The following is a 26,065-nucleotide window of genomic DNA, read 5'->3' as shown; positions in this document are numbered from 1 at the left end:
CAAAGGGAATACGAGTTAGGGTATGTTCACACGGCGGGGGTCCGTAACGGCTGAAATTACGGGGATGTTTCAGCCTGAAAACATCCCCGTAATTTCAGCCGTACCGGCATGTGCAGGCGCTTGAACGCCGCCTCAATTACGGCCGTAATTAGCGCTGCTATTCATTGGAGTCAATGAATAGCGGCTCCAATTACGGCCAAAGAAGTGACAGGTCACTTCTTCTACGCGGGCGTCTATTTACGCGCCGTCATTTGACAGCGGCGCGTAAATATACGCCTCGTGTGAACAGACAAACGTCTGCCCATTGCTTTCAATGGGCAGATGTTTGTCAGCGCTATTGAGGCGCTATTTTCAGACGTAATTCGGGGCAAAAACGCCCGAATTACGTCCGTAAATAGGCCGTGTGAACATACCCTTAAGCTGGTACAAGATACTTAACAATTCTCTGTTTTATTTCTTGGTTTTATCTGGATTTTGACTGACTGAGTCTCGGAGCAGGTTAACAGTTTCAGATGGATTACTTTATGTAATATTCATGAATATCACTTTAATTATGCTCTATGTCACTATGTTAAAGAGGAGCCGTCAGATGTCCTGACATGTCTTGTTTTAGTAAATGTTTGCATTCCTCATTAATTGACAATTCTGGAGGATCTTCTTTTGTAACTGATTTGTGCCGGCCCATACCTCTGTTATTCCTTCTAGAAATGTATGAGTAAATTGACAATTGAGCATTACAATTTATTTTGCCAATAAGTTGTCTCTACACACGGGTGGGATTCAAATTTCTAGAATACAAAATGACGTGCAGGGTGCCCGCAGTATAGCGCGCCACAGAAAATTCCTACATCTATAATCAAATAAAATAATTGCATTATTCCAAATACACTATATATGTAAAATGTAAATATATATTTTCCACACTATGAATACATACACACATTCACTACATTACACTCATTCTTTACCTACAGACTCAGATACAGAATAAAAAATTAGAATTAAGCTTAGTGTACCAGAACAAAGCACATAACATATATACAATACCAGAACCAAGCAGTACAGAGCTCAACCACAAAGTCAGGTTAATCCCTGCCATAGAAGTTTGTACCGCATAAAACGACACCTCCCAGTTTGGCATTCACAATGGTACGGGTATGTTGGGAGTTGTTGTGTCACAAACAAGACTGCTGCCACCCATCTTCATTCTTCAGAACATATGAGTGACTACAGTATTGATCAGACAAGGTCAGGACAGAATAAACAACAACACTCAGTGACACCTATCTTCTCCATCTGGTTTAGACTGTCATACTGACTTCTCCTGGCCACGACTCTTCTCTGCAGTTTTCCGCCCAGATGTCTTTGGCGCCTTGCTTTTGCAGCAAATACCCACAAATCCCCATAGCATAATATTGACTTACACACCGCGGCTCTTGAATATAATAGCTCCACACGCTGTGCCCCCCTGAATGTAATAGCTCCACAAACTGTGCTCCCTAAAAATAGCAGTGCCACACACAGTGCCTCCTGATTATAATAAAGCCACACACTGTGCCACTGAATAGAAAAAAATAGCCACATTGTGCCCCTCAATCCAAAAAATAGCCACACTGTGCCCCCCCCCCCCAAAAAATTGTCACACTGTACATAATTAGCCACATTGTGTCCCCCGAATACATAATTAGACACACTGTGCCCCATAGAAAAAAAATTGACACACTGTGCCCCTCAATAAAATAAGAAATTCACGCTGCACACAGTAAAGAATAATCACATACCAACATTCCTGTCATGGACACGGATACAAATAATCCCAGGGAAGGAGGACCGGGTCAGCATTTTGCCTCCACCCGGTCCTGCAAACCTTCTGTTATTTTAACAACCAGTTCCGTAGAATTGGCTGTGTGACACTGTGAGCTCTGATTGAACAGTATGAGAGCATTTAGGGACACACCCCTTTGAAAAGGGAAATGGTAACACCCAGTTGTAAATGTTTTTATATATTTCCAGGAAGAATAACAGATGCACAGTTACAAGAAAAGATTATCCAGAATTGTTATTTTATAGAGAATGCACGTATTTACTAAAATAGACAGAAGAGCTGACAAGTTCTCCTTAACTATAGCAATGGGGAACTAGTCAAGAGCATTTCTAGACTATAGAAACATCTAGGTACACCTTGAGGTTCTATCGGACCATGGAAAGTCAGATTATGCTCCCACCTAGGGCACAGTAACATTTAATTGACTTAATTACTTATCAGAGTCTGCTGTCATAGCTCAGGACTGTCGGAGCATTGCATGCAGAGCATTTTAGCATCTCTGCCTTGGGCTCAAACATATTTTGTACTATTCCTATATCAGCACAACTGGTCCCTGTAAGGCCACTTCCCATCTGTCCCCATACACATTAGATTGCTGTTTGATCCTGTCAAAATAATTGAGATCCACCTACAAATATCTAATGTATATGAACCATCATAAAGAAGAGCTATGTATATAATAGAGCAAGTGGCAGTAACAAAAATATTGGGGGTAATATATATATGTTAGCAGGGCAACATATAATTAAAAAATGTATCAAAAAATATAAAATACTTCTTAAAGGCTATATACACCCTTGAGGGCTTTTTAAAAAAAAATAAAAAAATAGATTAGTCAGTGTAATTAGTGTAACTTATTAATTTGTTTTTATTAAAAATTAGTTTTACTTTTGGAGATACAGCTGTTCTGTATTTACTGAATCTGTCAGTCCCGCTGATCCACCAGTACTGAACTTAGATGTGATATATTACAGGTGGATCCTGCAGACATGCCGACACTGAACCCATCAGGTCCACAGTAATGATGGATTCCGTGTAAAGCGAGCGATACAGCTGTTCTGTATAGAGAATGCAGAACAGCTGTATCTCCAAAAGTAAAACCAATTTTTAATTAAAAACGAATTAGTAAGTTACACTAATCACACTGACTGATCTATTTAAAAAAAATAAAAATGCACTCAAAGGTGTTCATATAAAAATAAAAACCACAATAACTCCCCCTCCGCCTACCATAGGCAAAGCATTAGCCTTGATGCAATTTGCCTTTCTAGGAAATGTATATGAAATATAATTGAAAATAAATGATTAATACTAATTACGTTTTTTTATTTTATTCTGTGTAATTCTTTTCACAAAAGAGGAAAAAAATATAACCGTTCAACTGGCATGTGCATGAAATGTGTCATTAAGGGATAAGGTTATCTTATATGTAGAACCTTACTTGGTCTGTTTTCACACACATCACCTAGGTCAGGTTTTTGTGGCGTTTCTTCATCTGTTTTGTTTTTTTTAGTAGCTGTAATGCAACGGCCAGATGTTTTCTTGCACATAATAGGGAATATATTTTTTTGTTTCTGGATTTCTTTTCAAAATGAAGCATGATGTAGGTGTAACTTTTTTCAGGGCATTTTTTCACTCATAATAGATTTCAATTTGAACAAAAAACGTAACTGCCTGTGTGACCTGTGCTGCGATTTGTCTAAACAGCAGGTTTTTCTAGCATTTTACGGTGTTTTTTTTAAATGCACAAAAAATTGTGTAAGGAGGCCTTTGGTGAGATAGATGTACACAGTGCAGTTTTTGTTGCAAACTTTTAATATAAATTAAGAGTTGATAAAAAAAAAAAAAAAAAAAGAGGGAAAGAATAAATTTTTTCGTTAAACTCATATATACGTGTCAGCAGATGACATTGGTAAAATGTGTGATGTTTGACTACAACTGATTTCCAGAATGAAAGTGCTTTATAGGCAGTGCTCAAAGATTTGTTTTTACCTAAAATCTGACACTACATTACTATCAGGAGTGGAAAAAACAGATGGGAGAGGGGCCCAGGAGCCAGTAGTAGGTCACTCCAACTTAGCCCACAGTCATTTTTTTAAGGGTTAAGGGGGGGGGGGGGTGAAGCAAGCTTAGAAAAGGTTTTCCTACATTTTATGTTTCAGCCATGGCAGGTGGGAGTGTGGCTTAGCGCTTCAAAGGGGCGGGGCTTGGTGACATGAATAGGCATATCTTAGTAGTGCTGTGTTCCTGTCATCAGCTAACCAGAGATGTCTGTATCAAGTTACATACAAAAGAAAGCGGGTAAGTATTAAAGGGGTATTTCCATCTCCAACATTGATGACTTATCCTATGAACAATGTCTGATAGGTGCGGGTCTCAGCTCTGGGACCCGCACCTATCTCAAGTTTGCGGGCCCTTTGACCCTGTCCCCAACTGGTGAGATGACCGCTGGCCGCTGCTTCCAAGCGGAGACTCAGTGACAAGGTGGCTGGTGTTATGAAAACAAAAATGGAAGTTATGGAAACAGCGTAGCACAGTGATCTACGCTGTTCCTGTAACTTCCATTTACTTCTATGCAAATTGAAAAATAGCATAGCTCAGCGTGCTTCGCTGTTTCCAGAACCCCGTCCCCCACTGCACTGATTCCCCACATGGATGCGGTGGCCAGCGGTCAACACCGCAGCTGGGGACGTGGTAGGTGGACTGACAATCTTGAGATAGGTGCAGGTCCCAACTCCTATGGATATGCCATAATTGTCCAAATTGGAAATACGCCTTTAAGTGTATTGAAGTGTTTGACTGATGTATGTAGTGTAAGAGATATGTGTGTCGTGTGAGTGATATGTGCGCAGAGTATGAGTAAAATATGCAAATTGTTGTGAGTAGCGTGCATTGTGCATGTGTCCTGTAAAGGATTTGCCAGACACAGGTTCTGTGTCGACGCCCGTGAGCAATCAGTCTGCACCTGCTCCTATGTCTGTGAGACTGACTCCATCTTCCACCACTCAGGATGGCAGGCTTAGGAGTGGGAGAGCCTATCACAGCCTGGCCAGACGGAGCTAGTTCCCGCCCACTGTCTATTTATACCTGCCTTTCCTGTTCCTCCTTTGCCTGTGATTCTTCTATGCTTGTTTCCTGGCTTCCTGCTGCTGCTTGTACTACTGATCCTCTGCTTGTTATTGACCTTGGCTTTCTGACCACTCTCCTGCTCAGCGTTTTGTACCTGGCTCACTCCTGGTTTGACTCGGCTCGTTCACCACTCTTGTTGCTCACGGTGTCTCCGTGGGCAGCTGCCCCGTTTCCCTAGCTTCTGTGTACCCCTGTCTGTTTTGTCTGTCTTGCACTTACTGAGCGTAGGGACCGTTGCCCAGTTGTACCCCGTCGCTTAGGACGGGTCGTTGCAAGTAGGCAGGGACTGAGTGGCGGGTCGATTAGGGCTCACCTGTCTGTCTCCCTACCTTGTCATTACATGTCCAGTATATGCGACGTGTTTAATATGTTTAGTGTGTGTCCAGTATATAAGTAGTTGTGTGTGGCATGTGTCTAATTTGTGATTGGCATATATGTGGCATGTGTCCAGTGTGTGTGTGTGGCATGTGTTCAATGTGTTTGGATTGTGTGCAGTACCTTCCAGTGCATATGTGGAGCGTGTGCAGCTAGTATATTTGGTATGTTCCAATGCATGTGACGTATCTGGCATGCGTCCAATATACTGTATGGGTGGTGTGTGCGGCATGTGTCCAATATGTGTGGTGTGAGACATGTGCGGCATGTGTCCAACGTGTGAGAAACGTGTGTGCAACATATGACCGATGTGTGAGTGGGGTATGTGTGACATGTGTCAAATGTGTGAGTGCTGTGTGAAGAGCATGACATGTACAGTTAGGTCCAGAATTATTTGGACAGTGATACAATCTTCATGATTTGGTCTCTGCATGCCACCACATTGGAAACAACTGAAATGCAATTGAAATGTAGACTTTCAGGTTTAATTCAAGGGGTTGAACAAAAATATCCAGTGAAACGTTTAGGAATTGCAACCGTTTTCTACACCTCCTCCTCATTTCAGGGGCTCAAAAGTAATTGGACAAATTAACATTACTATAAATAAAATTGTTTTGTTTTTAATACTTTGTAGAGAATCCTTTACAGGCAATGACTGCCTGAAGTCTGGAACCCATGGACATCAATAAACGCTGGGTTTCCTCCTTTGTGATGCTTTGCCAGGCCTTTACTGCAGCTTCTTCAGTTGTTGCTTGTGGGTCTTTCTGCCTTAAGTTTTGTCTTAAGCAAGTGAAATGCGTGCTCGATCGGGTTGAGATCTTGTGATTGACTTGGCCATTGCAGAATATTCCACTTCTTTGTCATAAAAAAAACTCCTGGGTTGCTTTCACAGTATGTTTTGGGTCATTGTCCATCTGTACTGTGAAGCGACGTCCAATCAACCTTGCTGCATTTGGTTGAATCTGAGCAGAAATTATATCCCTGAACACTTCAGAATTCATCCGGCTGCTTCTGTCTTCAGTCGCATCATCAATAAACACTAGTGACCCAGTGCCTTGGCAGCCATGCATGCCCATGCCATCACACTGCCTCCACCATGTTTTACAGAGGATGTGGTGTGCTTTGGATCATGAGCCGTTCCAAGCCTTCTCCATACTTTCTTCCTCCCATCATTCTGGTACAGGTTGATCTTAGTTTCATGCTGTTCCAGAACTGGGCTGGCTTCTTTACATGTTGTTTGGCAAAGTCTAATCTGGCCTTTCTATTTTTGAGGCTGATTAATGGTTTGCACCTTGTGGTGAACCCTCTGGATTTGCTCTCATGGAGTCTTCTCTTTATGGTAGACTTAGATACTGATACACCTACTTTCAGGAGAGTGTTCTTCACTTGGGTAGATGTTGTGAAGGGGTTTTTCTTAACCATGGAAAGGATTCTACGATCTCCCACCACTGTTCTTCCATGGACGTCCAGGCCTTTTGGAGTTTGGAGTTTTCAAGTATGTGACAAACTTTTTATTTGGCCACTCCTAACATTTGTGCTATCTCTCTGATGAATTTCTTCATTTTTTTCAGCCTAACAATGGTCTGTTTCACTTGCATTGAGAGCTCCTTTGACCTCATGTTGTGGGTTCACAGCAAAAGCTTCCAAATGCAAATGCCACACCTTGAATCAACTCCAGACCTTTTACCTGCTTAATTGATGATGGATTAACGAGGGAATAGCCCATGCTGCCCATTAAATAGCTTTTGAGATAATTGTCCAATTACCTTTGGTCCCTTGAAAATCGAGGCAGCTACATATTAAAGAGCTGTAATTCCTAAACCCTTCCTTAAATTAGGATGTGAATACCCTCAAATTAAAGCTGAGAGTCTGCAATTTAAGCCCATATTGATTATATAACTGTATATTCGATATGTTTTGGTAAACAGCTAAAAACTTGTGTCACTGTCCAAATAATTCTGGACCTAACTGTATATATAGTATGAATTCAATTAGTACAGTTTTTTTTTTTTATTAAAGGGGTTCTCTAACAATTGACATTCATCACCTATCTACAGGATCGGTTAAAATTGTCTGATCGCTAGGAGCCCCACCGCTGGGATCCTCACTGGACACTAGAACGTGGGTCCTGAGCCCCTGTTCCTCCTTACTGCACAACTGCAGTAAGGAGGAGATTGAATGGAGTGGTGGTCGAGCATGCATCCTGCAGCTCCATTTAATATCTATGGGGCTGACTGAAAACAGATAAGCGCTGTACTCGGCTGTCTCCATCAGTCCCATGGATATTCAATGATGGTGCAGGTCTCAGTTGTGGTGCCCCCAGCAATCAGACATTTATTACCTATCCTATCAATAGGTGATAAACGTCACTTGTGGTAAAACCGCTTTAATGTTTGTGTGTAATGATAAATAAATTCTTTTTATATATATATATATATATATATATATATATATATATATATGTGTATATGTATATATATATATATATATATATATATATATATATATAAAATCTTGCATAGCTTTGTTGTCATTAAAGGCAATCTGACAGCTACTTCATTCTGTCCTCTATGAGAGCAGCATACTGCAAGAACAGGCACGTGGATTTTAACATTGTGTTTGTTGTTTATGTTTATGATGGCGTTTGGTCAAACTCAGTTTAATCCTTGCAGCGCACGGCTAGCGCTGTGAAGGAAGGGTCCAATGTATTCATGATATGCAGACTCCCCCTGCTACTGCTGATTGACCGATTTCTCTCTATGAACATTAATAGGTCTTTCTTTTGCTTCTATTCTAGAAAGAACATCCTCCCAGAATACAATGTAACCTGTAAATATAACAAAGTGACAGCTCCTCGATGCCCCATATTCAGACTTGGTGACATTTTAACAGAAGCTGGCGAGAACTTTTCTCAAGTTGCGATTCTGGTATATTCTACTAAAATTACAAATTTGCATTGAAAATTCTGGTAAAAATTAAGCTATATGTTATCATCCCAGTGTGGAGTTGGTTTTTTTAGTAATTCTGTAGTAATTCTTTCTTTAGATATGATGCTGATGGATCTATTTTTGGTCATAAGCCCCTTTAACTAACAATTTGCTTTGGTATTCTCTATGAAATCTAAAGAACGAAAGTCACCTGCTAGCTCAAATTGTTTACAGAAATCAGTATTAGGCTGTGCTCATATGTCGTGGTCAATTTGTGTCTTTTGTTCTGAGTTTTGACTGACTGACATGTGAACACAGTCTTCCTAAACACAGCAGAGGGGGCAGACTGAGGAGACAGGCAATCTGGCAGTGACCAAGGGCCATGCAGCTAAGGTTTGCCAACTGATCCCCTTCCACACTACATGACTAGTGGTGGAAGCAGCAGTTCCGACACGAGACCATGAAACTTTGAGCAAGTCGTCAGCTATCATGCAGACCCCACAGGAGAAGGTATTGCTTCTGGAAATACATGGCCCCACTCCTCTCTTTGCTGAACCTACACCAGGATGACAAGGTACTACCCCGATCCATTAACCCTTCTCATGCCGCAGCCAATATTCTAAACATGACTAGCGATTCCCCTGACTCTCTGTCTTTGTCTGGTGACTCCGAAAGTGAGGAGAAATTGCAAGCCTTCTATTCAAAGCCCAGCCAGGCACACCCATCTGAACACCTTGTTCCCGGAATTTACTATTCCTACATTCTTACATTCTTCACCTACTGGCCAAGGAGGTGAAGAGCAAATCTTTCAGAAGTTAATGTCTCTGCCCCCCTGTAAAGGCAACTTGGATTTGCTTGCCAAACGCCTCATGGCAATCTGGAATAGCAACCCTACATACAAAAGTGTCGGAGCTGCAGGAAAAAATCTCAGTGGAAGAGGCCACAACCAGAAATGTTGGCGCTCTCCAGCAGACTGTGTTTTCCTATTTTGCCCCCCCCCCCCCTCAATATTTGTGTTTGGCTGTGGAAAACTTAGATTCACAATTAAGAAGAAAGAACCTTAAAGTGTCTTTCTGACTCTGTAACTACCTCATCTCTAACTGAGACCATACAGAATCTGTTCATCTAATTTCTAGGGGACTCTGCCTCCCACTGATTGTCATTGAAGACATTTTCTGTATACCTACAGTACTGTGCAAAAGTTTTAGGAAGTTGTGAAAAAATGCTGCAATGTAAGAATGCGTTCAAAAATAGAATAAATAACAAAGAGAAGAGTGTTACGGCAGTGTAAAAACGTTCTCAATCTCCAATAGGACTTCACATCATTCAGCTTCTTCAGGTTAAGAAGGTTTATTGTGTGTACACAGAGCTCTACATTACTATTCAGAACTGACATCATCATTAATTACAGCAGTTTAATTAGCCAATTTGTGACATGTGTACCAGGAGACTGAGAGACTAAGTGTACAATAACATATGTTTACATTACACAATATATGTAAGATAATATTAATTTATAATATACAAAGTGGTGCATGTCTATATAATATAATGTGGTAAAGATAAAGGTTAATTTATTATATACAATGGTTGGTTGAACAGATGGAATTCCTGTGACTTCCTGTCGGGTAACTCACACAATAGACTCAGTATAGCCTCTGTTCTCCTACAAGACATGTCCGCATTCTCCATATTGATACATTAGTAAAAAGCTTAATTTCTTAATTTTTCCCTATCAAAGAGAAATCTAAATCAAATCAATATTTTGTGTGACCAACCTTTCCCTTCTAAACAGCATCAATTCTTGTACACTTGTAAAAAGTCATGGGTTTTGTAGGATTATAGTGAGGTGTATGTTTAACCAATTATACCAAACAGGTGATAATGATCATCATTTTCATATGGGTTGAAACACAGTCATGAACTGTAACAAAAACAGCTGTGTAGGAGGCTTAAAACTGCGTATGAAACAGCCAAGCTCTGCTAAAAAGGCCAAGTTGTGGACGATCGTTTCATGTTACAGGTACACCATGGCAAAATTGATCAAAACAACAAGAGACAAGGTCGTTATACTGCATCAGCAAGGTGTCTTCAAGGCACTAGCGTGCGCGCGCACCCTACGGGACACAGCAGAGCGAAGCGGAAGTGTGCGCTGGCTTCTCCTGAGGAGGAAATGCGGGCCAGTGCTCACAGATCCATGGCTGCGGCCGTCAAGAGGTCAGTGATCCTGACGGCTCGCGGCCATGGGTGTTACACAAAAACACATCATTCTTTCTTACATTAAAAACCGGAAGATGTCCAGCAGTGCCATTCGTTCATAACTGGCAGAAACCAGTGGGACCCAGGGACGTCCATTTATTGTTTGGAGAAGTCTGGTCAGAAGTGGTCTTCATGAAAGAATTGCAGCTGGGCGACTTAACTATGCACAAACACATAGGAACTGGAGTGCAGAAAAATGGCAGCAGGTGCTCTATCTAGACTGATGAGTCAAAATTTGAAATATTTGACTGTAACAGAAGGCAGTTTATTCACTGAGGGCTGGTAACAATGAGTGTATGCAGGCAGCAGTGAAGAAAGGTGGAGGCTCCTTGCAAGTTTGCGGCTGCATTTCAGCAAATGGAGTTGAGGATTTGGTGAGGATTAATGGTGTCCTCAATGCTGAGAAATACAGGCAGATACTTATCCATCATACAATACCATCATTGAGGTCTGTAGATGCTCGATTTTTGCAGTGTTTTCTCTATGACTTTACATTCCAGTTTAGTGTGTGGATTCTGTAACTTTTAAAATGTGTATCTAACCATAATTGTTAATGACCTTCTGTGAAATCTTCCAAAACCCGCACAGTAGAGTCAGGTACTGTCTTCCACAACCTCACCTTTGTAGCAGAGTTTGGCTGTTCCTTGCCCAGTTTTAAGCCTCCTGCACAGCTGTTTCTGTTACAGTTAATGACTGTATTTCAGCCTACATATGAAAATGATGATCATTATCTCCTGTTTTGTATAATTGGTTAAACATACACCTGACTATAATCCTACAAAACACATGACTTTGTGCAAGTGTACCTAAAAGAATTGATGCTGTTTAGAAGGCAAAGGGTGGTCACACCAAATATTGATTTGATTTAGATTTCTGTTCTGTTTTCCATAATGATTTACTGCTACTATTAGTACTTCCCTTTAGCTTTCAGGCATTATGTAGCTTGATTTTTCTGCTAGGTTCCATACTAGTTGATGAGGCTCTTTATCCTGGCTATATGCCGTTTTGATTTGATTTGCATATTATCTTGTACACTGCCTGCTATACCATTTTTTATTATTGCTAGGTATGGTTGGCCGAACTATACTTACTGAATTGCCTGGTTTCTGTTCATTGTTTTCTTAAATACGTAGCTCTTCTATTGATATGACATTATATGCTGCATAATTACTTGCCATATTTAAAAAAAAAAACCTTAACAGAATCAGAATAAGAAAAAAACCTACATTTCCTTGGAGACCACTTTCAAGTGACAAGAAAAGTTGCAAATTTTACAACAAATTTTTTGCATGTTAGCGTTTAAGACTTTTTTGGGTTCCGTTTGTTTCAAAGAATGGCCTAAACTGCTTTGTAAATGTGGGCCACTATGTGCAAAACTGTATTAAATGTTGATTTAACTGCAAACGTTTTTTCACCATAACTACAATATAATGATAAGTGTAGTGTATTGCTCGATATGGTGCACGCCTGGTGAGGCATACAGTTTATGATACTGTCAAGTTATACCTTCTGTTAACCACCAGTTTTCTAATAGAAAAAAACAAAGGCCATCTTCCCTTTACTGACACAAATAATGAATGTAACTTTTGGTTTGTGTCTGTATAAGTGTGTGTTGGGGGGGATAATACATTTGGTGTCACTATGAAAATAATTCTTTTTAAAAAAATTACACCAGAATTACATACCTCCCAACAGATGTAGTTGGGTCCAATGCTGAAGCAAGGAACCGTGAGCTTCCTGCTTCAGCATTCTCTGTATGAACCAGCCATGAGCCGCTCGGCACAGACAGGCCCGATGCATCTTCACGCCTGTCTGGACAGTGACGTCAGTGGCTCCACCAGGAGCAGAATCCCTGGCCAGAGCGTTGCCGAAGCTCTTGCCAGGGATTCCGGCATGTCAAAGCCCCCAACACCACTGCCCATTTATAGAAAGTGATGCCAGGGGCTCCTCCAGAAATAGAATCCTTGGCCCGAGCATTGCCGATGCTCTGGCCAGGGATTCCGCTCCTGACGTCACTGTCCATATATGAATAGTGACGTCAGGGGCTCGCTCCAGGAGCAAAATCCGCTAGAGGTAACCACCTGTCAAGGAGTGGATTCCCCGGCCAGAGCATTGCCGACGCTCTGGCAGGGGATACGCTTCTAGAGGGAGCCCCTGAAGTCACTGTCCATATATGGACAGTGATATCAGTGGCTTCTCCAGGAGCGGAATCCCCGGACAGACCGTTGTCGACACTTTGCGATACTTGAAAGTTGGGAGGAATGCAGAAATCTGTTGTAATTGCAGTAATAAATCTCCAAAAAATGTCTATCTGGACTATGTGTACATAAATCTGCTTTACTTATATTACTTATTTCCCTAGGGTGGCATAATGGGAATTGAAATTAACTGGAATTGTGATCTAGATCCTTTAGCATCAAGTTGCCATCCACAATATAGTTTCCGACGTTTGGATGATAAGGCTGTTGACGAGAGCTTGTTTCCTGGCTTAAGTATCAGGTAATGAGACTGCTCCCAAAAAGTAAGAATGTCTTTATATGCAGCTATGCTTGCTATGTGGAAGTGCTTAGTTCACGCAGTTTATTTTATTGAATAAAAACAATTAATTAAATCTGAAAAAGAGAAGTATGGGTCTTTCCTTTACATTTTAGTCTGTTTTTCGGTTTTACCCCTGGTTTTCATAAAAATAAACAAAAACAAATCCGCACCATGTGGGCATGTATTAATTTTGCCACTACAGTATTTTACTAGTTGTCATGGGATTGTTTTTAGGACATGATTGTTGTTTTTTTTTCTTACCACAGCATTTGCAGTTTTGTGGTATTTATGTAGCATTTTCCTCCCCCTTGTCTTCAGTTGCGGAAACAATTAAGCATAATGATTATTTTTTTTAATAATGGCAGTTCTAGGTACAAACCCTTCAGTTGTAGCGAAACCGCAGCAAATATCATTTACTAAATAGGTTATTTCATGTTAAACATCACTAGGCTATGCCATCAATGTCAGATTAGCGGTGGTTATGACTACTGCCAATTTCTCAAGGCATCTGCATTAGGAAAGTGTTGTGCCACTTGTATATTGTCAACTTACATAGTTACATAGTACGGTTGAAAAAAGACAAATGTCCATCAAGTTCAACCAAGGGATGGGGAAAGGGAAGGGATGAAACAAAAATTCTACACATTGACATAGGAGCTGATATGTTTTTGTTCTAGAAATGTATCTAAGCCTTTTTTAACCCCTTCCCGACATTTGACGTATCCATACGCCAAAGTCGGGTAGGGGAAGTATGGAGCGGGCTCACGGAGTGAACCCGCTTCATACGATGCTGGTGTCGGCTGTTTGTTACAGCCGACACCTCAGAGTAACTAGCGGCATCGCGCTCGAGTGCGATCCCGCTAGCTCGTTTAACTCGTTAAATGCCGCGGTCAACAGAGACTGCAGCATTTAAATCATTAGAAAGAGGGGGGCGACCCCCTCTAACAGCTCATCGCGCCCCACGCAACGCAATCGCGTGGGGGGGGGCGATGGTTGCTACGGCTGCCTGGGGGCCTCCGGCAGGGCTTAATAGTTGCCTGTCAGAATCACGATATACAGCAATACATTAGTATTGCAGTATATCGTGCAAGCGATCTAACGATCGCTGGTTGAAGTTCCCTAGGGGGACTAATAAAAAAAGTAAAAATGAGTTAAATAAAGTTTTTTTCTTGTGTAAAAAAAAAAATATATATTAAAAGTTCAAAAAAAAAACCTTTTCCCATTTTCCCCCTAGAGCATAGTAAAAATTAAATAAATAAACATAATTCGTATTGCCGCGTCCGTAAAAGTCTGAACTATTACAATATATCATTATTTAACCCGCATGGTGAACGCCGTAAAAATAAAAATGTAAACGCCAGAATCTTTATTTTTTGGTCACTTAATCTCCCACAAAAAAATTTAATAAAAAGTGATCAAACCGTCGCATTTACACCAACATGGTATTATTAAAAACTACAGCTTATCCCGCAAAAAATAAGCCCTTATACCACTTAATCGACGGAAAAATAAAAAAGTTGGGGCTCTCGGAATTTGGCGACACAAAATAAATTGTCCTTTTTACACTTAGATTTTTACTTGTAAGGGCATGACCACACATGGCGGAATTCCTCCGCAACTGTCCGCATCAATGCCGCACCTAATCCGGGTTGCGGATTACGGCTGCGGATCTGCACAAAATGTGCAGAAAATTGATGCGGACTAGCTGCTGCGGACTGCGGGAAAAGTGCTTTCCTTCTCCCTATCAGTGCAGGATAGAGAGAAGGGACAGCACTTTCCCTAGTGAAAGTAAAAGAAATTCATACTTACCGCCCGTTGTCTTGATGACGCGTCCCTCCTTCGGCATCCAGCCCGACCTCCCTGGATGACGCGCCAGTCCATGTGACCGCTGCAGCCTGTGCTTGGCCTGTGATTGGCTGCAGCCGTCACTTACACTGAAACGTCATCCTGGGAGGCCGGACTGGAGACAGAAACAGGGAGTTCTCGGTAAGTATGAACTTATATGTTTTTTTACAGATACATGTATATTGGGATCGGTAGTCACTGTCCCGGGTGCAGAAACAGTTACTGCCGATCGCTTAACTCTTTCAGCACCCTGGACAGTGACTATTTACTGACGTCTCCTAGCAACGCTCCCGTCATTACGGGAGCCCCATTGACTTCCTCAGTCTGGCTGTAGACCTAGAAATACATAGGTCCAGCCAGAATGAAGAAATGTCATGTTAAAAAACCAATACGCTCCGCACCACACATAACATGTGCATGACAGCTGCGGACTTCATTGCGGAACTTAGAATCTCCATTGAAGTCAATGGAGAAATTCCGCCATGAGTCCGCAACCAGTCCGCCACTGCTCCGCAACAGACAGAGCATGCTGCGGACACCACATTCCGCTCCGCAGCCTATGCTCCGCAGCGGAATTGTACGCATCGTGTAAACGAACACTGCTAAATTAAAGTGAAAGTCAATGGAGAAACGGCTCCGCTGCGGATTAACGCTGCGGAGTGTCCGCAGCGGAATTTAAGTGAAAATCCGCCATGTGTGAACCCGCCCTAAAAGTAGTAAAATATCGAAAAAACTATATATATTTGGTATCGCCGTAGTCGTATTGACCCAGAGAATAAAGTTAACATGTTGTTTTAATTGCACAGTGAATTCCGTAAAAACGGCGCACAAAAAACCATGGAGGAATCGCTGTTTTTTTCATTTTCTACCCCACAAATACTTTTTTTCCCGTTTCCTAGAACGTTATTTGCCAAAATGGTGCTACGAAAAACTACAACTCGTCCAACAAAAATCAAGCCCTCATAGTACTATATCGACGGAAAAATAAAGACGTTATGGCTTTTGGAAGGTGGGGAGGAAAAAACGAAAATGAAAATCTGAAAAAGGGCTGCGGCGGGAAGGGGTTAAAGCCATCTACTGTAGCTACTGTCCTGCGGTAGACCATTCCATAGATTCACAGTTCTCACAGTAAAGAAGGCTTGTCGCCTCTGCAGATTGAACCTTTTTTTCTCCAGACTCCAGGGAGTGCCCCCTTGTTTTTTGGGGGGGTTTTACATGGAACAGGTTATCACTATATTTTTTTGTATGTGCCATTAATATATTTATACAAATTAATCATGTCCCCCTAAGTCATCTCTTTTCAAGGCTAAATAGGTTTAATTCTTTTGATCTTTACTCATAACTTAGATTCTCCATGCCCCTTATTAGCTTCGTTGCTCTTCTTTGTATTTTTTCCAACTCCAGGGCATCCGTCCTATGAACTGGAGCCCAGAACTGAACTGCATATTCTAGATGAGGCCTCACTAATGCTTTGTAAAGTGGTAATATTACATCCCTGTCCCGCGAGTCCATGCCTCTTTTAATACACGACAATATCTTGCTGGCCTTTGAAGCAGCTGATTGACATTGCATGCTGTTATTTAGTTTATGATCTACATGTACACCAAGATCCATCTCAACAAGTGACTCCCCCAGTGTAGCTCCCCCGAGGACATATGATGCATGCAGGTTGTTCGTACCCAGGTGCATAACTTTACATTTATCTACATTAAACCTCATTTGCCAAGTGGATGCCCAAACACTTAGGGTATGTTCACACGCCCTATTTACGGATGTAATTCAGGCGTTTTTCGCCTGGAATTACGGCCAAAAAAACGGGTCCAAACCGTCGGCAAACATTTGCCCATTGAATTCAATGGGTCTTACTGTGTTCTGTGCAGACGGGCTTTTTTTTTACGCGCCGCTGTCAAAAGACGGCGCGTAAAAAGACGCCCGCCTCAAAGAAGTGCATGTCACTTCTTGGGACGTAATTGGAGCCGTTTTTCATTGACTCCATTGAAAAACAGCTCCAATTACGTCCATAATGGACGCCGCGAAAAACGCGTGCACTTGCAAAAACATCTGAAATTCAGGAGCTGTTTTCGCCTGAAAGCAGCTCTGTAATTTCAGACGTATGTTACGTTTGCGTGTGAACATACCCTAAGTGTGTCCAAATCAGCTTGCAATTTACGAACATCTTCAATAGACTGAACAATACTACATAGCTTGGTGTCATCTGCAAAAATAGAAATAGTGCTATTAATCCCATCCTCTATATCATTAATAAATAAGTTGAATAATAGTGGTCCCAGCACGGAACCCTGGGGTACACCACTTATAACCGGGTGCCATTCAGAGTAGGAATCATTGACCATAACTCTCTGGATACGGTCCTTGAGCCAATTCTCAATCCAATTACAAACTATACTTTCTAAACCTATAGTCCTTAATTTACCCATTAGACGTCTATGAGGGACCGTGTCAAATGCCTTTTCAAAGTCCAAAAACACGAAATCCACAGCGGCCCCTCTGTCTAGTCTTCTATTCACCTCTTCATAAAAACAAATCAGGTAGGCTTGACAACTTCTATGCTTAGCAAAACCGTGCTGGCTGTCACTTATAATACTATTTTTTGTCACATACTCCTGTACTTCACTAAGCTTTCTCCCGAGGCAACATGGTCACCTCTTTAAAGTTATTGGCTGCAAAAAGAAACAAGCAGATCTGACAGGAGACAAAAGACATGGTCCTTTCCCACTGCGGCTTCCTCTTAGGTCTAGCGATTGACATGGGTCACGGCTGTTGAAATACTACAGATCGTACATTGATGTCATATCCCAGAGAGATTCCCAAAATTTATCCTGAGACAAACCCTTTAACATAGATTTTTGTGGCACGGTAAGGCTATGTTAACACCTGCATAGGTGTGTTCCATTGTTCTGCTCCGTCAGAGGAGCAGAACAAGGGAATAACGGAAGCAACGGTTCTGTTGCACAACGGACACCGCCGGCGGCCAACGGAAGCCGTTGATTTTAATGGGTTCCGTCGGGGTGTCCGTGATTTTACCAGAAACAATAGCGCAGCATGCTGCGATACGGTTTCCAATAATCCCTGCCAGATCTGCAATGGAGGCACCTAAGGGCAATGCCCCACGTGGCGGAATTGCTCTGGAATTCCGCTGCGGACACTCCGCAGCGTTAATCCGCAGCGGACCCGTTTCTCCATTGCCTTCCACTTCTTTTTAGTAGGGTTCGTTTAGACGATGCGGAAAATTCCGCTGCGGAGCATAGGCTGCGGTGCGGAATTTGGTGTCCGCAGCATACAATGTATGTTGCGGACCAGTGGCGGACTGGTTGCGGACTCATTGCGGAAGTTCTCCATTGACTCCAATGGAGATTCTAAATTCCGCAATGAAGTCCGCAGATGTCATGTACATGTTATGTGTGCTGCGGATGCGTATTCGTTTTTTAACATGACATTTCTTCATTCTGGCTGGACCTATGTATTTCTAGGTCTACAGCCAGACTGAGGGTGACTATGTGTGTGCACCCGTAATTACGGGAGCGTTGCTAGGCGACGTCAGTAAATAGTCACTGTCCAGGGTGCTGAAAGAGTTAAGCGATCGGCAGTAACTGTTTCAGCACCCTGAACAGTGACTACCGATCACAATATACAGCAACCTGTAAAAAAAATAGAAGTTCATATTTACCGAGAACTCCCTGCTTCTTTTTCCAGTCCGGCTTCCCATGATGACGTTTCAGTCTAAGTGACGGCTGCAGCCAATCACAGGCTGCAGCGGTCACATGGACTGCCGCGTCATCCAGGGAGGTCGGGCTGGATGCCGAAAGAGGGACGCGTCACCAAGACAACGGCCGGTAAGTATGAATTTATTTTACTTTCACTAGGGAAAGTGCTGTCCCTTCTCTCTATCCTGCACTGATAGAGAGAAGGGAAGTACTTTCACCGCAATACGCAGCGGCCAGTCCGCATCAATTTACTGCACATTTTGGGCAGATCCGCCACAGAATCTGCAACGCAGATTCTGTGCGCCATTGATGCGGACAGTTGCGGAAGAAAACCGCCACGTGGGGCCATGCCCTAACAGAGCCTCCAACGCAGATGTGAGCAGGGCCTAACAGTGCAGCCTTCAGGCATACAGTAACAATTTCCTACCCAGTACATACTGTAGTTGTCAATTTTGTCCTTTTCAGTCTTGGACAGTGTGCATTTATGTTTTGCAAACATATTTAGTATTATAAGCCATATTGTGATGCTTTTGGTATAACTACTGAGCTCAGTCTCATGATTTCAGGATATATTTTTGATACTTTGGTTAATTGTTTGCCATTTTATTGAAGTTAAGAGGTCAATAAGCATTTCTACCAAAAATTTATTTTATATGGATGCAATATACATTTTCTAAAATCACAATATATATTCTTGTAGAAATACAGCGATGGCACTAATTAAAAAGTAAATCTGCTTACTATGTTCTCATTTAATTAAAAAATGTTCACTGCCTACAGATTTGCGAAGCACTACAAAGCCCCAGATCAGACTGAACGGAGGACTCTAATAAAGGCATACGGCATACGATTTGACATTCAAGTCTATGGCACGGTAATGACTTCTTTTATTTTTAAGTAACTAGGTTTTACAAGACTGCTTAACATGACAGCATGGTGTAATACGTCACCTCTGACAGACCAGTACATGATTATGTCATTAGGAGTGTAATCATTCAGGTTCTACAAAACTAATACATACAGGTGTTGCTCAGATTCTATAATTTTGCATATGTAGGTCAAAAAATGAATGAATTAGTAACTCATGTTTCATACAAAACCACGGGAGAGGGGTGTGTACAAAGCCTGAACAAAAGTCCCTGCGACTCCTTCCATAGACACTTAAAGAGGCTCTGTCACCAGATTTTGCAACCCCTATCTCCTATTGCAGCAGATAGGCGCTGCAATGGAGATTACAGTAACGTTTTTATTTTTTTAAAACGAGCATTTTTGGCCAAGTTATGACCATTTTTGTATTTATGCAAATGAGGCTTGCAAAAGTACAACTGGGCGTGTTGAAAAGTAAAAGTACAACTGGGCGTGTATTATGTGTGTACATCGGGGCGTTTTTACTTCTTTTACTAGCTGGGCGTTCTGAGGAGAAGTATCATCCACTTCTCTTCAGAACGCCCAGCTTCTGTTAGATCACGCTGTGACGTCACTTCCCCAGGTCCTGCATCGTGTCGGACGAGCGAGGACACATCGGCACCAGAGGCTACAGTTGATTCTGCAGCAGCATCAGCGTTTGCAGGTAAGTAGCTACATCGACTTACCTGCAAACGCCGATGCTGCTGCAGAATCATCTGTAGCCTCTGTTGCCGATGTGTCCTCGCTCGTCCGACACGATGCAGGACCTGTGAGTGACGTCACAGCGTGATCTCTCGAGAACACGCTGTCTGCACTGCCAGAAGCTGGGCGTTCTGAAGAGAAGTGGATGATACTTCTCGTCAGAACGCCCAGCTAGTAAAAGAAGTAAAAACGCCCCGATGTACGCACATAATACACGCCCAGTTGGACTTTTACTTTTCAACACGCCCAGTTGTACTTTTGCAAGCCTCATTTGCATAAATACAAAAATGGTCATAACTTGGCCAAAAATGCTTGTTTTTTAAAAATAAAAACGTTACTGTAATCTACATTGCAGCGCCGATCTGCTGCAATAGCAGATAGGGGTTGCAAAATCTGGTGACAGAGCCTCTTTAATATGCTGCGTATGGCATTATAGTAACCAGATATTATCCCCTTGAAACAACCTGTTTTATACTTGTCACAATTTAGGTTTTAGTGTATGTTCACACACAGCGCAAACACTGTGTGGATTTTCCGCAACAGATTTTATTGCGGAATATCTGCAGCGTATTACAGTAGCAACAGAGTGGATGAGATTTAAACAAATCTCACTCACACGCTACGGAAAAAATCAGCCGAGAAACCTTTTATAAATTGACCTGTGGTACAATATTTTGATCCGCAGCATGTGAATTTATGCTGCAGAATCGCGGCTCTTTTGTTCCAGGTTTTCCCCATTGAATTAAATAGGGAGGTAAAACCCGCAACAAATAGCAAATGTTGCAATTTTTGCAGCGAAAAAGCAAAAATTACAAATTAAAAAAAAATACTTTTTTTTTTTTTGTTTAAAATTAATAAAAAGGTTAATACTTACCCCAGGGCATTGTCATGCGATGCCTTCTTCTCTTCTCCCTCCAGGCCAGCCTCCTGTGATACCGTTTCATCCCATGTGACTGCAGCAACCAATCACAGGCTACAGCAGTCAAATGGGCTGCGGCAAAATCCCAGGAGGCTGAGCTGCATGGAGAAGAGAGGGAAGCATCACTATGACAACGGAGAACGGGTTTTTCTTCTCCAGTAGTGTTTCAGTGGTTGAACTGCGACTTCTGTGTCGTCCCTCTGGAAAACCCTGCTACAAACGTTTGAAAAACACTTGTACAAAATGGCACAGAGCAAAAATCCACACTAAAAACCCATGTAAAAAAATCTTCAAACTGCAGGCTTTTTTTTACATGTGTTTTTATATAAATACTGATCGCGGCACTTAAGTAGTATTAACAAAGGTAGGGGGCTGTCTTTGTTTCATCCCTGACTGCCCCGGCATTGCCGAGGCTGATGGTTTTAAACTGAAAGCTAGGGACCTAAGTAAGGCTCCCAGGGTAGTCCAGCAGTGATACACATTAGGGCAAGGGTAGACAACCTATGAGGTGGAGATGTTGTAACTTTGGAGCGTTATGAGACTTGGTACCAAGTTGTGACAAAACCATAGGGGAAATGGTGTGTTAGATTTTAGGGGAATTGCAAGGGTCTTAAAAGACACGGTCCAAGAGTGGCTATTACTCTTTACATTAAATTCAGCGCTATAGAACATACAGTACAATTCAGACGGAGTCCCATGAAATATAAACAACAAATCTAGTGACTCACAAGTGACATCTTCTCTGAATGGAGACTTTGCAGCCCAGACATCTTAGGTTCCTCATTTTTACCATATTTTCCCCACCTTCTCAATGCAAACGCCTCATCCTGGTGCCCTCACAGTGTCATCCTGCTGCTATCCCTAATACTGTGCCTGCTGTGCTGATCAATGCCCCAAATAATGTACTGCAGTGATAATAGTGATATACAGATACTTACCCTGAAAATTCTATTACCACACAGATAGTGCCCCCTATAGTAATTAGTGCCACACATATTGCCCTCAAAAATAATTGTGCCAAGCTGAAATGATGCCCCTGACAGTAATAATGCCCACTAAGTGCTCCGAGAAATAATTTTGCCAAGTAGATAGTGCCCCTGACTGTAATTGTGCTCAAGCAGTAATTCTAAAAATAAATGTGGGAAGCAGAGTGCCCCCATTAGTAATAAAGGCACCCAATAGTAATAATGTTCGCCTAGAGTGCCCCATTAGTAATAGTGGCCAGCAATAATAATGCTAGCCCAGAGTACCTCCATTAGTAATAGTGGTCCCTAATAATAATAATAATGCTAGTCCAGAGTGCCCCCATTAGTAATAGTGGCCCCAATAATAATAATTCCGGCCCAAAGTGTCCCCATTAGAAACAGTGCTCCCCCAGAGTGCCTCTAACACTATTAATGCTCTCACAAAGAGCCCCTTTAGTAATAGTGGCCCCCAATAGTAATAATTCAAGCCAAGAGTGCCATTAGTAACAATGCCCCTTGTATTTCCCCCATTAATAATAGTTTTCCTCCAGAGTGAACCATGAAGAATAGTGCTCCCCAGAGTGCCTCCATTAATAATAGATCTACCCCCCCAGGGTGCTGCCATGACTAATAGAGCTCACCAGAGTGCCCCATTAATAATAGTATTGCCCCATAGTGCCCCTAAAATGCTGTGTACCAAACAGGGGGAAAAAAATTAATAAAATATGCTCCCCTAACTCCCGTCCCACGTCACTTTCAGCAGTGCAGTACAGGCTTCTATGGAGCCGGCTGATGCCCACTGACGTTACAGCAGGGGGGCCCAATCCTTTCCCAAGCTCTTTTGGTGTAGCGACAGTGCGTGAACACTTTCGGCTCCACAGCAACTCGGACAGTGTACTGACTTGGCATCCGTTAGCGATTGACCTGTCTATCACGATCGACGGGTTGCTGACCCCAGTGTTAGGGCATGCCTTAGGTATAACAAACGTCTGCATTTTTTTTTCAACAGCCAGTAATGTATTGAAATATACAGATATCCAAAAACATTATAGAAAAAACTAAAGTTAAAGTCCCATCATAGGACTATAAAAACTGTTAAATAAAATTAAGTAAACATAAAGTTGCAGATTAAAAATAGAGTAAACATAAAATGTAAAAAAAACCAAAAAAAAACAAAAACAAAGGTAGAATTGCCTTTTTTTATACACTCGGTCGATGTAAAAAATGAATATAAAATTACATTTCATATGACATGTATTCCAAGATAATCCCTAAAGTATGTACAATTAGTACCGCAAAAAAAACCAAGATCTTATAAAGCTTGTCAACAGAAAATAAACATTTTTGTGGCTCTTATAATGCAGGATCCCAAAAAAAAGAAACATGTGGTCCTGAAAGCCAAAAGTTGCTTGGTCATTGAGGGGTTAATAAATTCTGTACGTCTAGGCCTAGGAGAGACATTTAACACTGTAATTATGCCACTCCATTTTATCTCTTTCACTTTGTAGGAAAACTTGAGTGTGGCTTTCAAGTTTCACTGCGATTGATTCATAAGGCACGGATCACATACGCCTTTTTGATGCAGTATTTGGCTCCATTTTTTTAACTGAACACAGGAGTAAACACAAAAAAATGGAAATGCATCAGACTTTTCTTTATACCTTTCCTTCCTTTTGGATTAACCTCTGGTTTTTGCTCAACAAACTGAGACGAAAACTGCACCAAAAACTGCACCAAAAACCTGGACTAAGGTTATGTTCCCAGATCGCCAAGGGCGTAGCTGAAGGCTCATGGGCTCTGGTTCTAGAATTCAGCTTGGGGCCTCACTACCCCTCCTCAACACAACCAGACCCCTGCCCGCACCTATGCACAGCCACCTTGCCCAACAGCCCCCATGGATGCCCCCACAGTATTATGCCCCCATAGCTGTCCCCCCACAGTATAATTCTCTCCATAGCTGCCCCGATACAGTATAATGCCCCCCAAAGCTGCCCCATACAGTATAATGCCCCCCAAAGCTGCTCCATACAATATAATGACCTCAATAGCTGCCCCCACACAGTATAATGCTCCCTATAGCTGTCCCCATACAGTATAATGCCCCCATAGCTGCCCCAATACAGAATAATACCCCCATAGCTGCCCTAATACAGTATAATGCTCCCAAAGCAGCCCCCATACAGTATAATGCCCCTCATAGATGCCCAAATACAGTATAATGCCCCTTTACAGTATAATGCCCCCAATTAAAGTTTAATGCCCACATAGCTCCCCCCCCCACAGTATAATGTGCCCCTTAGCTGCCCCCACACAGTATAATGCCCTCATGGATGCCTCCACATTATAATGCCCCTAAAGCTGTCCCCCACAGTATAATGCCCCCCATAGCTGTCCCCCACAGTATCATTCTCTCCATAGCTGCCCCCATAGAGTATAATGCCCCCCACAGCTGCCCCTATACAGTATAACGACCCCCATAGCTGCCCCCACACAGTATAATGATCCCCATAGCTGCCCTTAATACAGTATAATGTCCCCCATAGCTGCCCCAATACAGTATAATACCCCCATAGCTGCCCCCAATACAGTGAAATGCTCCCATAGCACACAGAGTATAATGCCCTCATGGATGCCTCCACAGTATAATGCCCCCATAGCTGTCCCCCACAGTATAATGCCCCCATATCTGCTCCGCATACAGTATAATGCCCCCATATCCGCTCCCCATACAGTATAATACCCCCATATGTGCATAATAGAAAAATAATAAAATTACTTACCTATCCCCGTTCCCACGATGGGTGGAGGAGGTCTGTCTCCTCCTCTGCGCTGTGCTGTGAGTGACTCGGCGCAGACAAGCAAGATGACCTCACTACATTGCGCCTGTCAGCGTCGAGCCTCTAATGGTTCACAGCACAGTGAATGCTGGAGTAAGGAGACGTCAGCTCCTTGCTCCAGCATTGAATTCAACTGTATCTGCGTCCTGAGGATGCAGATACCGATGGAACCGAGACCTCTGTGAGTGGCTCGCGACCCCACCGGAAGTCCTCACATGACCCCCCCAGGGGGTTGCGACCCACAGTGCATAGTGTATTGTGCAGTTTGCGGAGGAGAGGAGGGCCTTTAATTTAAAGGCCCCACTCTCCTCTCTCCACCACAAACACAGACAGTACAATACATATATACATTACGGGCCCCCTCTGCAGCTCACTTGGAGTCTTCCAGGATCTTCCGCACTGGCTCTTATACACTGGCTGGAACGCCCCTCACGTGACGTCACGGTCCCATCGTACACTAAGTGTACCATGGGTCCGTGACGTGAGTGTACCATGTGTCCAGGAAGTGCCGGCGTCACAGCAAAGAGAATTTATTAAATCATTAGCGTGCTGTGGGGCAACGGGGGCCCTGTGGGCCCACCAGGCTTAGGGTCCCGGTCGCAACTGCGACCCCTATAGCTACGCCACTCACATCACGATTTGTTGCAGATTTTGTTGCAAATTTTGATGCAGATTTTTTTAGCCAAAGCAAGTAGTGGTTCTAGTGGGAAGGAGAACTATAAGTTCTTCCTTTATATTTTCCAATCCTTTTAAAACTACTTCTGGCTTTGGCTCAAAAATCGGCCTCAAAATGTGCACTAAAATCTGCCTCGTGTGACTGCACCCTAAGGCCGGTTTCGTGCAAACGCTGTGGAATTTCCGCAACGGAATTCTGTGCTGAAATTCCGCAGCATTTACAACAGCAGCAAAGTGGATGAGATCTAGAAAATCTCACGCCCACGCAGCGTAAACGTTAATAAAAAATCCGCAGCATGTCAATTTATGATGCGGGTTCCAAGTCTGATACGCTGCATAGTTTTTATGCGGTGTATCTGACCCGTGGGACCCCAGCCTAAGGGTATTTTCACACATCACGATTTGTTGCAGAAATTTTCTGCGGCTGAAAATCAGTAC

At 42.5% G+C, this 26,065-nt stretch overlaps 1 protein-coding gene across 1 annotated transcript in view; it reads left to right on the top strand.

Annotated features, from left to right (window-relative positions):
• Window positions 1-26,065, top strand: part of P2RX7 (purinergic receptor P2X 7) — a 121,812-nt gene that overhangs the window by 71,633 nt on the left and 24,114 nt on the right. The window contains exons 7-9 of the mRNA XM_075834497.1: window positions 8,127-8,256; window positions 12,878-13,014; window positions 19,404-19,497. Coding sequence (XP_075690612.1) covers window positions 8,127-8,256; window positions 12,878-13,014; window positions 19,404-19,497 — 361 coding nt within the window. The remainder of the gene's footprint in view (window positions 1-8,126; window positions 8,257-12,877; window positions 13,015-19,403; window positions 19,498-26,065) is intronic.

Source organism: Rhinoderma darwinii, chromosome 1, assembly GCF_050947455.1.
Source record: "Rhinoderma darwinii isolate aRhiDar2 chromosome 1, aRhiDar2.hap1, whole genome shotgun sequence".
Taxonomy (NCBI): Eukaryota; Metazoa; Chordata; class Amphibia; order Anura; family Rhinodermatidae; genus Rhinoderma; species Rhinoderma darwinii.
Note: the sequence above shows the minus strand (reverse complement) of the source record. Positions and strands in the feature narration are given on the sequence as shown.